This window comes from Mytilus californianus, unplaced genomic scaffold, assembly GCF_021869535.1.
Source record: "Mytilus californianus isolate M0D057914Y unplaced genomic scaffold, xbMytCali1.0.p SCAF_17, whole genome shotgun sequence".
NCBI classification, from domain to species: domain Eukaryota; kingdom Metazoa; phylum Mollusca; class Bivalvia; order Mytilida; family Mytilidae; genus Mytilus; species Mytilus californianus.
This window is the reverse complement of record NW_026262659.1, coordinates 10,629,992-10,647,145: the sequence shown is the minus strand read 5'-3', so window position 1 is coordinate 10,647,145 and position 17,154 is coordinate 10,629,992. Positions and strand designations below refer to the sequence as shown.

Sequence of the window (17,154 nt, the reverse complement as noted above, 5' to 3'; positions counted from 1 at the left end):
CTGATCTGAGACTGGTCTAGATTCCAACAGCATATATACACATACACACTATACACATACACAGGGGGGAGGGAAATGGGTGGGGCCGTTTTCAAAGTGATGTGGATTAATGTGATATTTTTATTAACAAGAAAAATGGATTATTAATACACAGCATGTTGACATGTATCATCGCACATGCATTACCTGTCCTTATTGCCGATTGGGTATTTTATTTCAGCTTATATCTATTAATAACAACCAATGATATAAGGAATTCCCTACTGGCCACTCTTGACATCTCGCTCTCTAATTGCTTTGTGAGATGTGGGAAGGGAACCAATCAGAACAAGGCCCTTATTTCAAATTATCCAATCGGCAGAGATAATTAATTAATTATCATCCTTTTGTTTTAATTACTGCGCGCCTCATTTAGGCATTCTAGATAATACAACTGCATGAAGCAGACGCATTGCAATTCTCCTAAACCTGTGTTTGTTCAGTTTATACCTTTATACAAGAACCAGTTGGCATTATTTGGTCCCTTTAATGAACTCTGATTAGTGTAGATCAGGTGCTTTTTTCTGCACTGTAACTCCTCAGCATTCAGTTTGGGCACCAAAGAAATAGCAGACTGGTTATTGGTACCACTGGCATTATATATCAACAGCAATATTAAGGGAGGATCTGAGTGGGACAAGTGTTGTGAATTAATCATACTAATCAGTCAGGGGCATTACTTAAACAAGTAACTTTTTTTAGTTACTTATATATATAGGTAATTTTTGTTTTTAAAATATATAAAATCACTCAATAGAGTTATTTTAAATTTCAATAGAAGCATGGATTAAATGTAGTTTTCATGAATTTTTACATCATTTTATATCATAAAATTAAGAATTTATTAGATTTGAGAGGAGTATAGACATGAAGGGTTACTTTAAAAATAATGACAAAAATGTAACTTGAATAAGTTATTTTATACATATTTGAAAGAATAAGTAATAACACTTATTTAAGGAACATATAATGTACTTGTTTTGGGTTACAAATTATAAATAACTTCAAGTCTTAATTAATTCACAAGTTTCTATCTATTTATATCTGTCTACCTTCAAGATTTTCAAGGAAAATGATATTTTAATAGTCCCAAGAGACCATTCTTTGACCCAGAAGCGTCCATATGAAAGATAAGTGCCTCAGAAAGGCAATTAGTGTTTCAGAAGGATTAGATTTTATATTTCATGGGAAAAATAACCAGATGACTGTAAAAAGTTGTTAAAACTAGTAAAATCTGTATAATTAGACACCTATAAAAATAATATTTATAAAAGTTACTTATATAAGTTATTTTTAAAATAGCCTCGTTTTCAACATTACTTGTATAGGTAATTTTAAAAATTACTTGTTTAAGTAATGCCCCTGACTGCTAATTGAATAAATGACTTTTCTGTGAAAATGTTATTTTGGAAACTAACAGAGCAGCCATTTTCTAATATGGGAGGAAGGTCCCAGATTTTTGTATTGACTAAGAAAATTATTTGTATGCCTCTTAAATAAGTGGACTACTTTCATGTTTGGTGTTGGTGGAAAGTTGTCTCATTGGCAATCATACCATATCTTCTTCTATCTATATAAATTTCTGATTTGTTTTTATATTGTTGGAAAATATTGTAGAAATATATTTTCTGGCTAGATATTCTATTGACTCCCAGTCCCTTTATGGTTGACTACTAAAAGGTTAAACAAGGCAGTTTACAGAATATTTTATGCACTTTTTGCTATCTTCAATTTTTCTTTAAATATTGTCATTAAATAATAACTACTTGCATTTTTTCCTGTTGGGTGAGTACAATTGTCATACTTTTTACAAAAATACTTGTATTAATATTTTCTAAAACATTTTTATTAATTAATCTTACTTCTAAGGTTAGGCAGTAGTCCAACATTTCCAGATACACTCTCTAAGAAAGGACAATGTTCTAAGTTAAGAGTTTGTAAGGTGAACAATTCACTAGCAAAGTCGGGGATACAGTTGATTGCAGTATAGGACAGGTCCAAACTCTCTAATCCCTTCAGTTTGAATATCACTGGAGGAACTCCTCCATATTGAGAGTCACCTAAGGTAAAAGTAATAATACATTAGAATTAAAAGTTAGATTCTATATCTCAAGTCTTAAGCTATAACAAAATCATGAAGAACAACTTCAAATAGATGGCTTGATGTCCAGTACTTGTTTACCAGTCAGGCGAGTAGGTAATCATAGCTGCCAATTATATAACCCTTGTTTGTACCTGTTTAATGACAGGGTACTCAGTGAAGAAATTGTTTTTACAAATATGGCTCTCCATGTCACTATTATTACCAAGTATGTCTGTGTTAGGGAAAACTGTCCAGCCAAAAACATAGCACAAACCTTGGTATTTTCTGAGATCATATGAAACATTTTGCAGTTCTGGTTCAATGATATTCTATCTATACATATGTTGGTTCATGTTTGTCATATTTGTTTCTGTACATTGTACTGTTAAATTAAGCCGTTAGTTTTCTCATTGCAATTGTTTCACATTTTTCATGTCTGAGCCTTTTAAAGCAGACTATACAGTACAAGTTTTTCTCATTGTTGAAGGTCGTACAGAAATTTGAAATTGCTTATATTTTATTTATATATGTATTTCTCTGTCCTGAGTGTTCTTGCATTTATTTGCACTGTATTCCTGTCATGTAATGTTGTTATTTTAGAGGTATTTTTAACATTGCCATAAAAGCGGGAGGTTTGGCTAGCCATAAAAAAAAATTCAACCCAACATTTTTTCTTAAAATGTCCAGTACCAAGTCAGTAATATAGCAGTTGTTATCAAATAGTCTGTTTCTATGTATGTATGCGTTTGTTTTTGTTGCAGTTCAGTGTTTATTGTTCCGTTGTTTTCCTCTTATAGTTGATGTGTTTCACTAGGTTTTGGTTTGTGGCCCAGATTTGTTTTCGCTTCATCGATTTATGACTATTGAACAGTGGTTTACTACTGTTGCCTTTATTTATATCTTCATTATTTAAACTATGGTGGATAGTGGTCGCAAGTTAGTACACAATAAACCTTACCTAATTTCTGGACTCCAATGCGTGGTATATTAGTTAGAAACTCAAAATTAAGCTTGGCAACCTCTGTTGGATCTAAGATATTGTTGTTGTTTTCATCAAACTTATCAAACAAGTCTTCCACTTCCTATCAAAAGAGTAATATTAATCAAACATTCTGTTTGGAACGATTGCTATTTATATGCTTAAGATGTAATAATATGCTCCCAGACTTTCCATCGTGGGGTTATAATCAAAGAAGTCCAGTAATTGATCTTTTTTTTACTATTTTCTATAGTTCAAAGCATACAAAAAAAACCATAACTATTTCATATTTAAAAAGTTTAATATAACTCTTTGTTACCTAACGATGCATTGAAACTAAACAAAAAACACACACTTTCATTGAAATCAATTCGGGTGGGTGATGGTCATGTGCAGTTATGGCATGAGATGCAAAATCCAGTTCAATCTGGTAATGAAAGTGTTAAAACTAATACCAGGGTAAATATATGATCCATGTATTTTTATAACAATATATAATAATATTTATAGTAAGTAGTCATTAATATAATTATTTTACTAGGATAAAAATGAAAATAACGAGAATGTAAACAGTAAGTTTGTGCACATGTGTCAAACATATTTTGTGCTACTTAGAACTCTGCTTTGTTTACAATAAGGATGTTGTATTAGAACTATGTTTTGAACATAATTCTGACTTAAGGAAATAATTTGGAATGCATGTTATGTCTATGTTAAATATCCATTGTTGACGAAATCCTACAATAAGATGCTTCTCAAAATTTGTGATTTTTAACAAAAACAGTTTTCTGAAATTACTGAGCCTAATTCATGAAAAATATAATATGCACATCAACTTCACAAAATTTCATTGGCCTCCTACAAACTCTTTAGGGGTTTTGTGCTTACAAAAGACATTTCTCAAAATTTGTGATTTTTTACTCATACCTATGCTTTTCATTTGGAGTTTTTGTGTTTACATGAATTGTGGACAGTTTCATTTGGAGTTTTTGTGTTTACATGAATTGTGGACAGACAGACAGATTGACAAATTTTAAACTATAGGGCTCCCGCATCCTCGATGTGTTGCCCTAATTAGTGCCCTATTAATACCATAATAAACAATGCGGTAAATACCTGCTATAGAGCTAGCAGAAAGGTAATTCTGATACATCTGACCAGTTTTATGTTTTATTACCTATACAATTTATTTAAAAGCTCTGACATTGACAAATTTACCATCACCAGAATGGTCACAATGAATTTGGATTTATTTTTAATATTTGTATTGTTAACTTAAGTTGCTGTCTCGTTTAGGAATATTGAATTTCTCTTTTCCTTTGTAAAATGTTCTAAAAGTAGCTGAATTAAGTACAGATTCTCCACATTGGATGTTTAAATGTGAGATAATTAAACTGAGTGGACTTACTTTTTCTGAAAGATAGTTGATAATGTATGGATTTTCAGCATGCCAAGTTTCGTAAATAGATTTTGGCATCTGATCAAATTTTCCCTCAAAGGCTATCCAGGGGATTCCTAAAACAATAAAAATAAATAACTTCAGTAAAATCATTACATAATTATCCACATGAAACATACAGATTCTACAACTATATTGAGGTTCATACGATATTTCTCTCCTCAAGACGTCAGTTTAATTTTTATATTATATACATTCAGGCTTCCCCAGTATTCAAAATATTCAAAATCTTACTAAGAGCAGATAAATATTATATGGCATGAGATTCAGTGGTGAAATATAGGTATCTATATATAAAGATTTTAAGATATGTTGGCCAAATTCATCTTTCTTTTTTATTAATTGCAAAAAGATCGTTTTCTTTCTATAAAATGTTGTAAGCAATGGTTGCTCCTCAATACAAAAACAATTTTTGAAAGCTTACCTTTTGCACTTAAATGCTTCAACTTCTTTAAATGTTCAAGTTCGTCGGGTAACGTCAAAATTGGATTGCAATCTAAGTTGAGTTCATTCAGTTCAGACAACTTTGATATCTCTTTAGGAACTTCCTGAATCAGCAGCCCTTTTAAACTTAGTGATGTCAAGGTCATACTTGCTGGCCATTCAATATCCAGCTTTCTGATTGGACAATTGTGTAGATAAAATGTAGATAAAGCTGGAGCTCTCAGTATATCCTTTGGCATTTTCTTTACTCCAGGCAAACCACTTAGACACACTATTTCCAGATCATTGCACCGAGATATACCAGAGGGAAATTCTGGAGTCTGTTTCAAATCAACATTTAGAATTGTTAGTACTTGTAAATTTTCAAAAATGTTGAACAAATTTGATGGTAAAGATTTCATTGGTGATCCGTTGACAATTAGAATATCCATCTTCTCTGAGTAAGGTTCATAAAATTTGCTTTCTAATGACATGTCTGGTATTCTAACAATGTTTCTATCCACTCGACTGTGACTGTGGGCCTTACAAGCCAAAAATGGTGGAAATCTGACAAATGTATGGTTGTTGGCAATCATTCCTTTTCCTAACAGCTCTATGGGAATAGGTTGTCCCTTGTCATCACAGAGGTCCTGTATTTTCTCTGACAGGTAAGTGGGATTCTCTTGGTTTGAGAGTCCACCATACTGAGCAGAATAGATACTACAGAGGGAGGCATAGGGCTGTATCAACTGGAAGAGCAAGCTCTCAATCTGAAATAACGTATATATTAAGTTACATGTAGCCTCCAAATCAATAGTCATAAAGCAGTACTTGAATAGTAACCTCTCAAATCTAATGTTTACAATTTATCCATATTAACACTTCAAAATCTGTAGTGAAAGTTAGTCTAGAACTACAAAAATATTATACAAAATTTTCTCTAATAATTATTACAGAGTTGTATGTTTAGTTCTAATACAATCACATGATTAAATATTTCAATCATTCACTTGCAGATTCAACACAATTTAACAATTTTATTATAAACAGCTTGACTTTACCTGTTTTCTCCCTAGACTACCCAGTTCTCCAGTAAATATTTTTGTATAAGATGGTAACAGCAGCTGAAATACAGAAGAGAATATATAAATAGTTGTCAAAATAACATTGTGGTAAGAATTAACTAGAAGCTCTCAAGAGCCTGTGTCACTCACCTGTATCTACTGTGGTTTTGGAAATTATGTTTGATAAGGTTAAAATCACAATAAATATGGCTAGATACTCTAATAATGATTGAGTTTAAGTTTGGTTTAATTTTGCCCAGTAGTTAAATTAAAAGCAGAAGATTTTTGAAAAAACTTTATTAAAATTTCCCAAAAATTGCAGAAAATGACTTTGAAAGGACATTAACTCCAATTTGATGTGAATTGATGATTTTGGTCATGTTGACTTATTTGTAGATCTTTGCTTAACATTATTGCCGTTTACAGTTTATCTCTATCTAAAACAATACTCAAAATAACCAAAAACTGCAAAATGTCCTTAAAATTACCAATTATTGGGCAGTAACCCAAGAACAAGTTGTCTGGTGCGTCTGAAAATTTAAGGGCATTTTTACCCCATGTCAGATTTGCTCTAAATGCTTTAGTTTCAGAGATATAAGCCAAAAACTGCATTTTACCCCCCATGGTCTATTTTTAGCCATGGTGACCATCTTGGTTGATGGGCAGGGTCATCAGATACATTTTTAATCTAGATACCCTAAGGATGATTTAGGCCAAGTTTGGTGTTATTTAGCTCAGTAGTTTCAGAAGAGAAGATTTTTGTAAGAGTTAACAGACAACGTCGAAACTGACGCCAAGTGATAAGAAAAGCTTACTTGATCCTTTGGGTCAGGTGAGCTAAAAAGAGGATGTGGTATGATTGTCAATGAGACGACTCTTCACAAGAGACCAAATGACACAGAAATTAACAACTATAGGTCACCTTACAGCCTTCAACAATGAGTGAAGCCCATACCACATAGAGTTTTTTTTATTCAATGGTGAATTGTATAAGAAACAGTTGAATGTGTATTCTAGCCAGCATATTTTTTATCTTGTTATCAACAGACTTGATAACGCTCAATCATATATAACTAGACATTTCCCTTTACATATCTTGTGCATCAATGAAGCGACGTAGGTCCAGGCTGGACAAAGACAGGTATTACTCAGGTTTACTTGGACACACCCCTTTACCTACCTTGTGAGTAAATAAAGCTAAGTAGGTCCAGGCTTGATAAAGAAAAGCATAACTTGGGTCTACTTGGACACCCCCTTTACCTACCTAGTGAGTCAATAAAGCTACATAGGTCCAGGCTTGATAAAGACAAGTGTAACTCGGGTCTACAGGGACACACCCCTTTACCTACCTTGTGCACCAATGAAGCAACGTAGGTCCAGGCTTGATAAAGACAAGTATAACTCAGGTCCACAGGGGCACACCCCTTTACCTACCTAGTGAGTCAATAAAGCTAGCCTTGATAAAGACATGTGTAACTCAGGTCTACTCTGACACACCCCTTTATCTACCTTGTGCACCAATGAAGCAACGTAGGTCCAGGCTTGATAAAGACAAGTATAACTCAGGTCTACAGGGACACACCCCTTTACCTATCTTGTGCATCAATAAAGCTACATAGGTCCAGGCTTGATAAAGACAAGCATAACTTGGGTCCACAAGGACACACCCCTTTACCTACCTTGTGAGTCAATAAATCTACTTAGGTCCAGGCTTAATAAAGATAAGAATAACTCAGGTCTACTCAGACACACCCCTTTACCTACCTTGTGAGTCAATAAAGCTACTTAGGTCCAGACTTGATAAAGACAAGCATAACTCAGGTCTACTAGGACACACCCCTTTACCTACCTTGTGAGTCAATAAAGCTACGTAGGTCCAGGCTTGATAAAGACAAGCATAACTTGGGTCTACAGGGACACACCCCTTTACCTACCTTGTGAGTCAATAAAGCTACGTAGGTCCAAGCTTGATAAAGACATGCATAACTCAGGTCTTCAGGTACAGGCCTGTTTACAGTAAAGCCAGGTAAATCCATCATGTGTAAACAAACTTCTCGTGGTTGTTTTAATGGATAAGTCTTCTCTTCTTTACCATCTGTAATAACATATATCAATATATTCATCAATATATGAACCAATAATATTGCCTTGTCTTCTCAATACTGATTGATGTTTTTTTTTCTGCAACTTGTGTTAGTTCACCAATTGATGAAATAGGAGAGGTTAAAGTCCTTACACAACAGGTTTCAATCTAGCCAAATGCCAATGTAACTGCCCAAAACTAGAAACTGAGTCAAAGTGTTCCTTGTCTACTAAACTTATGTCTTAATCCATTTAAGAATTGAATTAAATGACAGATATTTGGTAGACACTGTTGAATTAACTAACAGCTATTTGGATTTAAGACAATTTAGAGCTTTAAATATGTTACTGAAAATAATTGTATTTAAAGTCCATATGTTTACCTCAAGATGTCGATTTTTATAACTCTTTTTGGTATTGTTGGGATGCTGTCACATTAATGTTTTAATACATCCACCCACTACTATCCTTTATGCTAGGATGAATACATTCCTATTTTTTTTAATACTTGAGTTCCACATTATCAAAAAAAAAAAGAAGAAATAATTCAGTTTGTGCATGTTTTCCTAAATACAAGTATGTAAATATGATGATGTAAATACAACACAAAGACACAAAAATTACATTTAACAGTATATATGTAAAATAAAAATCTCTTCACAAAATATCAACATATCATGACTGCCAATTATCATAAATATGGATAATGCGTTTACCCTCAGTCAAATATTGCAAGTCTATGCATCTTCCAAATCTAAATTGCTACATTATACAGACTTTGACTGACATACACTGACTGACATACAGATTTTAACTGGTTAACACTAACATAAAGGCTTTGATTGACATAAACTGACACTTTGACTGACATACATATTTCACTGACATACACTTAACTAGAGACTTTGACTGAACTACAGATTTTGACTGACATACACTGAACTAAAGGTTTCAACTAACATACGCTGATATACAGACTTTGAATGACATACTCTGACATACACACTTTGACTGACATAGAGGCTTTGACTGACATACAGATGGTGACTGACATACAGATTTGACTGACATTACAGATTTTGACTGGCATACAGATTTGACTGACATACATTGATCTACATATCTTGACTGACATACATGGACATACAGATGTTGACTGACACACACTGACATACAGATTTTGATTTTTATACAATGACATACAGACTTTGAATGACATATGATGCCACAGAGACTTTGTGTGACAATAGATATTGACTGACATACATCAATTAAGACCTTGACTGACATACACTGGCATTCAGATTTTGACTGACATACACTGGCATACAGACATTGACTAACATACACTGACATAAAATTTTCAATGACAAACACTGACAAACAGATTTTGATTGACATACACTGACACATAGACTTTGACGGTCATACAATGACATAATGATTTTTGAGAACATATGCTGACATGTTGACATACATGGACATACATCTTTTGAAGGACTGACATCGAGACTTTGACTCACATATAGATTTTGATTGACATATACTGACAAACAGATTTTGATTGACATACAGTGACACACACACTTTGACTCACATTCAATGACATAATGATTTTTAAGAACATGCACTAATATGCAGAAATACACTGACATACAGCTTTTGAATGACTGACATACAGACTTTGACTGACATTTTCTGACATACAGTCTTTGACTGGAAGACACTGACATACAGCTTTTAAATGACTCACATACAGACTTTGACTGGAAGACACTGACATACAGAATTTGACTGAAATACACTGACATAGTTTTTTACTGGAAGACACTGACATACAGCTTTTAAATGACGAACATACAGATTTTGACTGGAAGACACTGACATACAGAATTTGACTGAAATACACTGACATAGTTTTTGACTGGAAGACACTGACATACAGCTTTTAATTGACTCACATACAGACTTTGACTGGAAGACACTGACATACAGAATTTGACTGAAATACATTGACATAGTTTTTTGACTGGAAGACACTGACATACAGCTTTCAAATGACTCTCATACAGACTTTGACTGACATGCACTGACAAACAGCCTTTGAATGGAAGACACTGATATACAGCTATTAAATGACTGACATACATACTTTGACCGACATACACTGAAACAAATTTCATACATGTCTTTTGAAAATGACAACTACTTACAAATTGGATAAACAACTTGATACAAAAACACACACCTGTATTTTAAATTGTTAAAAGTACCCATATAAAAATGGACTTGTAAATCATAATTATATACTTATGAACCAAAAATCAGCTCAATATGTACAGGCTTAATACAGAAAAAATCTGGACAAGTACAATTTTTACAAAATTTTGTCCAGGGGCTGTAATTCTTTGTAAAGAATGTCATTTGAAACAATCTACATCTCCAATCTGTAACTCATCGTTCACAACTGGTGGGTTTTGGAAGGATAAAAGAATGTAGGGAAGGAAAGACAGATATGCATTAAACTCTAGTTGAATGAAAATATTATTAGATAATGAACACTTAGCTAATAAAGACTTATGGTGAATAACTCTGTTAAGGAAAAAAAGTAGTTTACAGTGTATACAGTTTACAGGGCCTTACATCACAGTGTATTGTTATATAATCTCCACAATGATTAGGTAACACAGTAAAAATTAAAATCTGGAAATACATACGTAAACCATGAGGATTGTCTTTAAAAAATAACAAATAAAAAAATGCAAAATCTTGATCATTCTCAATTTCTCAAAATTTTCGTGTTTATTTTCTGTTATTTTACATTTCATTTGCCTTTTCTAAGACTTCATTGGTTAACAAGAGATTATGTATGCTGGATGTTTGTGTGTGTGTTTGTACACCAGTCTTATGACACAAAATGTTATAGTTGTTCCTGATAATCCAAAATTGTACACATTGTTGAATGTAGTTAGAATTTCTCCCATTCCATGAATACCACTGCTAGTGTACATGTACTTAGTGTTGGTTGTCAGTGGGGTTGTTTAAACAGTGAAATATTTGTCGTAATTACTGCTATAATTTTTTATGCAGTGGCGGATCCAAAGGGGGAGGGGGTGAGCCCCCTTTCTTTTTGTTTGACAACTAATGCTTTTTTATGACGACATATGGTTGAAACCCTCATCCCCTTTTTATATGACTTGCATGTTGAACCCCCTCCTTTTAAAAATGACTGCATCTGCACCTGTTATAATTATTGAAGTTTTAAAGGCTTAAGCATAGGCTATGATTTACTAAGAACAATTTGTAATATCTATGAACTATAAGTTGAAAATGTCTATGTTTGCAAATTATAAAAAGATATAACATTGACTTATAAAACTAACAAAAAATCCCAAGACGGTGGTTCATACTGATACTGTTGATTCATTTAGTTTTTTTTTCCATCAGTGTCAATTTTTCATGAATTCGAAGAAAAAATTGTATTTTGGGGGATATTTTAATTTTGTGGTTTTCCCCCTAGTCTGAATACAAGTCATACTTTGATGATCATTTAGATTTGTAGATTATACCTATACCCAAGAAATCAATGGAAATTGTTGCCCCACAAATCATTATGAATTCACAGTATTCTTTTACTTCAACCAGTATTGGGCCACCATCAATAAACTGATTAATTTGCCACTTTTGGAGGGACATGTAAATATTTTTATAGGGAGATTTGTGCTATACATTCCATATACAGTGAAGTTAAAACCATCCAGAACGCCAACGGTGGTCTGTATGGTCTCATTTAGGTGAGTCTTGAAACATTGAATACTACCTACACTGGTGGTGGTAAAAGATAGTGTGTTCAAGGCCCTTATTGTTCTTGGATAGAACGATTCTTTCCTCACTTCTGTTCTATAAGATGGTACTTGGATTCTATTGATGTTTATGTTATGGGATAGTCTGTCTGGTCAAGTTTTCTGTATCAAAATTAACCATCCCATTGGAAAGTTTGTACATCATTGTGAGTCTTGATGCTACTACTAGTATTCATTTTACCATGTTAGTGTTCAATAAATTGACTAGTTTAAAATAAACAACTGGATAAGACATTTTGACATTAGAATGTTTTATGAAAAATGTATTTCACTAAAATGCTGCCTTATGATATATTTTAAAATTACCGTTTATAGTGATGGCGTGTATGTTGATATCATCGTAGGTTGACCTGACCTCTGGATATTTCTTAATCTTTGATGGGAAGACCATTGGCATCTTCTTCATATCTATATATCCATCTGTATAAAAGATAATATAACTGTATTGGATTATATTTGATTTTAAGTGGAATATTAGATTCATTACTAATAACAAAGAATTAATGGAAAGTTATCAAAAATAATTTTCAATACAATATTTTGTACTTATATTGATACAAACTGTCCTTATATTTCTCGTCTGACTTGTTTAAAACAAAAATCTGCCATAGAATTGACTCAAATTCACAACTTCTTATTCATGAAAACATTTAATTTAAAAGAAATAATTTTTGAATTCTTTCAAATGGCAAAAAAACCTGATATCCATGAAAACACATGAGGGTATGAATGCCATTTACCGTCAGGCGTCAAACAGTCATTTTCGGCAACCGTTAGTGTCAAATTGGTAAAATTTTTACTGTCATTTGTCAAAATATACTTATCGTGATTTGTCAGAGGTCTCAAATAATTAAAGTTACCATTATTTTTGGAAAAAAATTAACAAGGATTCGTCAAAATCAGTCGATTTTTTGATCGTCTTAAAGAAAGTGTACATTTTATTGTCATGCACCAAAAATTACTGTTAACATCATTTGGCAAGATTTTTTACCGTTATTCGTCATGAAGGTACCCCCATTACGACCCTCATACATGTACATATATAATTAGTCATAATTATCAATTAAATAATACAGGAATCAATCTTTCCATTGTATTCAAAATAAGAACATAGCTGTTAATTTTCTTTACTATAAAATACCTTGGAAAAAGCAGAGTCTATGTACACTGATGTCACTGAACATTGTCTTGGCATTAGGATATTTGAGAGTGGTGCCATCTAGGTGAGATGGCAGTAGGATTACAGACAACGGTAAGTTTGAATCACGATATGTCAGCCATTTCAGTAGTTTTCTGGAATGTTTTGTGATGGTTTGTTCCTGAACAGTAGGACGAGTTAAGGATTGATAACAAAAACTGAAACTAAATAAAGCAGTTTTCTTCCATTCAGGGTCGATCATCTCCAAAGCTCCACTACTACCCTGAAAAAGACAAAAAATCAAATTTTAATATCTAATGAAATTAATCAAATGCCTATATAAAATTCACAAATCACATTCGTTATGCTAACCAGGTGTGTAAACCAGGGAATTTGATGTTTAGGGGGAAGGGGAGGGGGCTCGTAAGAACTTGCCAGGGAATTTGATGTTTAGGGGATGGGGAGGGGGCTCATGAGAATTTGGAATTAGAGGACCTTATTTTGACACAAAACATTGGCTGTGATTTAACCTTAATTACAGTTTTTTAGTGATGACAAACAATCCTAGCAAGTATCAGTCTTAAGACTCGGAGGGTCAACTAACCATAATGACAAACAATCCTAGCAAGTATCAGTCTTAAGTCTCGGAAGGTCAACTAACCATAATGACAAACAATCCTAGTAATACTCAAAGGGTCAACCAATCCTGATGACAAACAATCCTAGCAAGTATCAGTCTTAAGTCTCGGAGGGTCAACTAACCATAATGACAAACAATCCTAGCAAGTATCAGTCTTAAGACTCGGAAGGTCCACTAACCATAATGACAAACAATCCTAGCAAGTATCAGTCATAAGTCTCGGAGGAGTTGTGTTCTAATCATTAGATGAAGAAACAGATTTTTCTGACAGCAATGGTCAGGTGGTATTATTTTTGTTTTGATAATGAGAAACTGGAACTTTAACCTTTTCCAAAGGGGATTTTCATGCAAAGTTTGTCAGAGGTTGGACAAATGATAACATATGGAAATTTGTTTATCTAATTTCAGCAAATCAACTGCCGTTTTGACTACGATATTTGACCTATATGTTTAAAAATAAATAGGGAGGACTTTCCATTCAAAGGTGGGTTTCGCCACCAATTTTAGATCAATAAAGATCTGATTTATGGTTCAAAAATTATTGTCTGAAAAAAATTTAACAAAATTTAAGTCTATAATTATTGTCCCTTAATTAAACCTTTGACCTAAAATGAATTAAAATTGGATCATTCACTCAAATGGCCCGGTCATGCATAATGTTTCTGAAACATTGAAGAATAATTCATACTGAAAGTTTAAATATATGGAAATAAAAATTAGGAAAATTAGAAAAAATCTTTAAACAACTCATAATGGAAGGCACACAACCTAAACATCTCACTTAGCACACTTTCTGTAAAGTACACAGAACTGCGCTAAAAACAAAAATTGTTACATAATAATCTTTTGAACATTTTTTCTGGAGAAATTAGGTAAAATGTTATTATTTTTGTAAGCTTTCCCCAAGGACTATGCTTTGGGGTTGCTTGGAGCCTTTTAGAGATGCTTATTTCATCAATACACAATCAAAATCCAATTAATGTCAGCCAAATATAGAATCAACACAGAGTTTAAAGCCTAGAGCTAATATGAGCCTGTAAGAAGATGCTTTTTATTTATAGTATTAAACAATCTGTAATTCAATATATTTGAAATTAAAAATGTTCATTATGTAAAGTATGATTTATACATTAATAATATTAGAATGCTAGGGCAGGATATATTTACATTTATCCAACAAAGGACATAAAAAAGATTTTATCATTGGTTCAATTGGGTAATTGCACATTTTGTTTTTTACTGTGGATTCATTATTATTCAGTGGATACCAATTTTTGTGGATTTCGTGGGTATAAGTGAACCACGAAATTAAATGTTCAACGAATGACAAATTTCCTATAGGCTTGTATGCAAACTTCGGCAAAACCACAAAATCAAATATCCACGAACATGCAAGTTTTCTTTAGTCCACGAAAATTGGTACCCACGAAAATAAGTGAATTTACAGTAAGTACAATATATTATTTCATTAGTCTATATTCTTTATACATTAGTCTATATTCTTTATACAATGTCATTAGTCTATATTCTTTATATAATGTCATTAGTCTATATTCTTTATACACTGTCATTAATCTATATTCTTTATACAATGTCATTAGTCTATATTCTTTATATAATGTCATTAGTCTATATTCTTTATACAATGTCATTAGTCTATATATTAGTCTATATTCTTTATACAATGTCATTAGTCTATATTCTTTATACAATGTCATTAGTCTATATTATTTATATAATGTCATTAGTCTATATTCTTTATATAATGTCATTAGTCTATATTCTTTATACAATGTCATTAGTCTATATTCTTTATACAATGTCATTAGTCTATATTCTTTATACAATGTCATTAGTCTATATTCTTTATACAATGTCATTAGTCTTTATTCTTTATACAATGTCATTAGTCTATATTCTTTATACAATGTCATAAGTCTATCTTCTTTATACAATGTCATTAGTCTATATTCTTTATACAATGTCATTAGTCTATCTTCTTTATACAATGTCATTAGTCTATATTCTTTATACAATGTCATTAGTCTATATTCTTTATACAATGTCATTAGTCTATATTCTTTATACAATGTCATTAGTCTATATTCTTTATACACTGTCATTAATCTATATTCTTTATACAATGTCATTAGTCTATATTCTTTATATAATGTCATTAGTCTATATTCTTTATACAATGTCATTAGTCTATATATTAGTCTATATTCTTTATACAATGTCATTAGTCTATATTCTTTATACAATGTCATTAGTCTATATTCTTTATATAATGTCATTAGTCTATATTCTTTATATAATGTCATTAGTCTATATTCTTTATACAATGTCATTAGTCTATATATTAGTCTATATTCTTTATACAATGTCATTAGTCTATATTCTTTATACAATGTCATTAGTCTATATTCTTTATACAATGTCATTAGTCTATATTCTTTATACAATGTCATTAGTCTATATTCTTTATACAATGTCATTAGTCTATATTCTTTATACAATGTCATTAGTCTATATTCTTTATACAATGTCATTAGTCTATATTCTTTATACAATGTCATTAGTCTATATTCTTTATATAATGTCATTAGTCTATATTCTTTATATAATGTCATTAGTCTATATTCTTTATACAATGTCATTAGTCTATATTCTTTATACAATGTCATTAGTCTATATTCTTTATACAATGTCATTAGTCTATATTCTTTATACAATGTCATTAGTCTATATTCTTTATACAATGTCATTAGTCTATATTCTTTATACAATGTCATTAGTCTATATTCTTTATACAATGTCATTAGTCTATATTCTTTATACAATGTCATTAGTCTATATTCTTTATACAATGTCATTAGTCTATATTCTTTATATAATGTCATTAGTCTATATTCTTTATACAATGTCATTAGTCTATATATTAGTCTATATTCTTTATACAATGTCATTAGTCTATATTCTTTATACAATGTCATTAGTCTATATTCTTTATACAATGTCATTAGTCTATATTCTTTATACAATGTCATTAGTCTATATTCTTTATACAATGTCATTAGTCTATATTCTTTATACAATGTCATTAGTCTATATTCTTTATACAATGTCATTAGTCTATATATTAGTCTATATTCTTTATACAATGTCATTAGTCTATATTCTTTATACAATGTCATTAGTCTATATTCTTTATACAATGTCATTAGTCTATATTCTTTATATAATGTTACATCCCATTAATCTCTATTCTTTATATAATGTTACACCCCTTTAATCTCTATTCTTTATATAATGTTACACCCCTTTAATCTCTATTCTTTATATTTTATTAATTTGCACCCCATTATTCTCTATTCTTTATTA

At 31.6% G+C, this 17,154-nt stretch overlaps 1 protein-coding gene across 2 annotated transcripts in view; it reads right to left on the bottom strand.

Moving 5' to 3' along the window:
• The window catches only part of LOC127726365 (uncharacterized), a 111,393-nt gene that overhangs the window by 71,836 nt on the left and 22,403 nt on the right, over positions 1-17,154 (bottom strand). For both annotated transcript variants that reach the window (XM_052233725.1, XM_052233724.1), the window contains exons 3-10: positions 13,134-13,413; positions 12,299-12,412; positions 7,982-8,142; positions 6,045-6,107; positions 4,985-5,753; positions 4,510-4,616; positions 3,081-3,204; positions 1,902-2,099 (exon numbers count right to left, since the gene is read on the bottom strand). In XM_052233725.1, the coding sequence (XP_052089685.1) occupies positions 1,902-2,099; positions 3,081-3,204; positions 4,510-4,616; positions 4,985-5,753; positions 6,045-6,107; positions 7,982-8,142; positions 12,299-12,412; positions 13,134-13,413 (1,816 nt within the window). The remainder of the gene's footprint in view (positions 1-1,901; positions 2,100-3,080; positions 3,205-4,509; positions 4,617-4,984; positions 5,754-6,044; positions 6,108-7,981; positions 8,143-12,298; positions 12,413-13,133; positions 13,414-17,154) is intronic.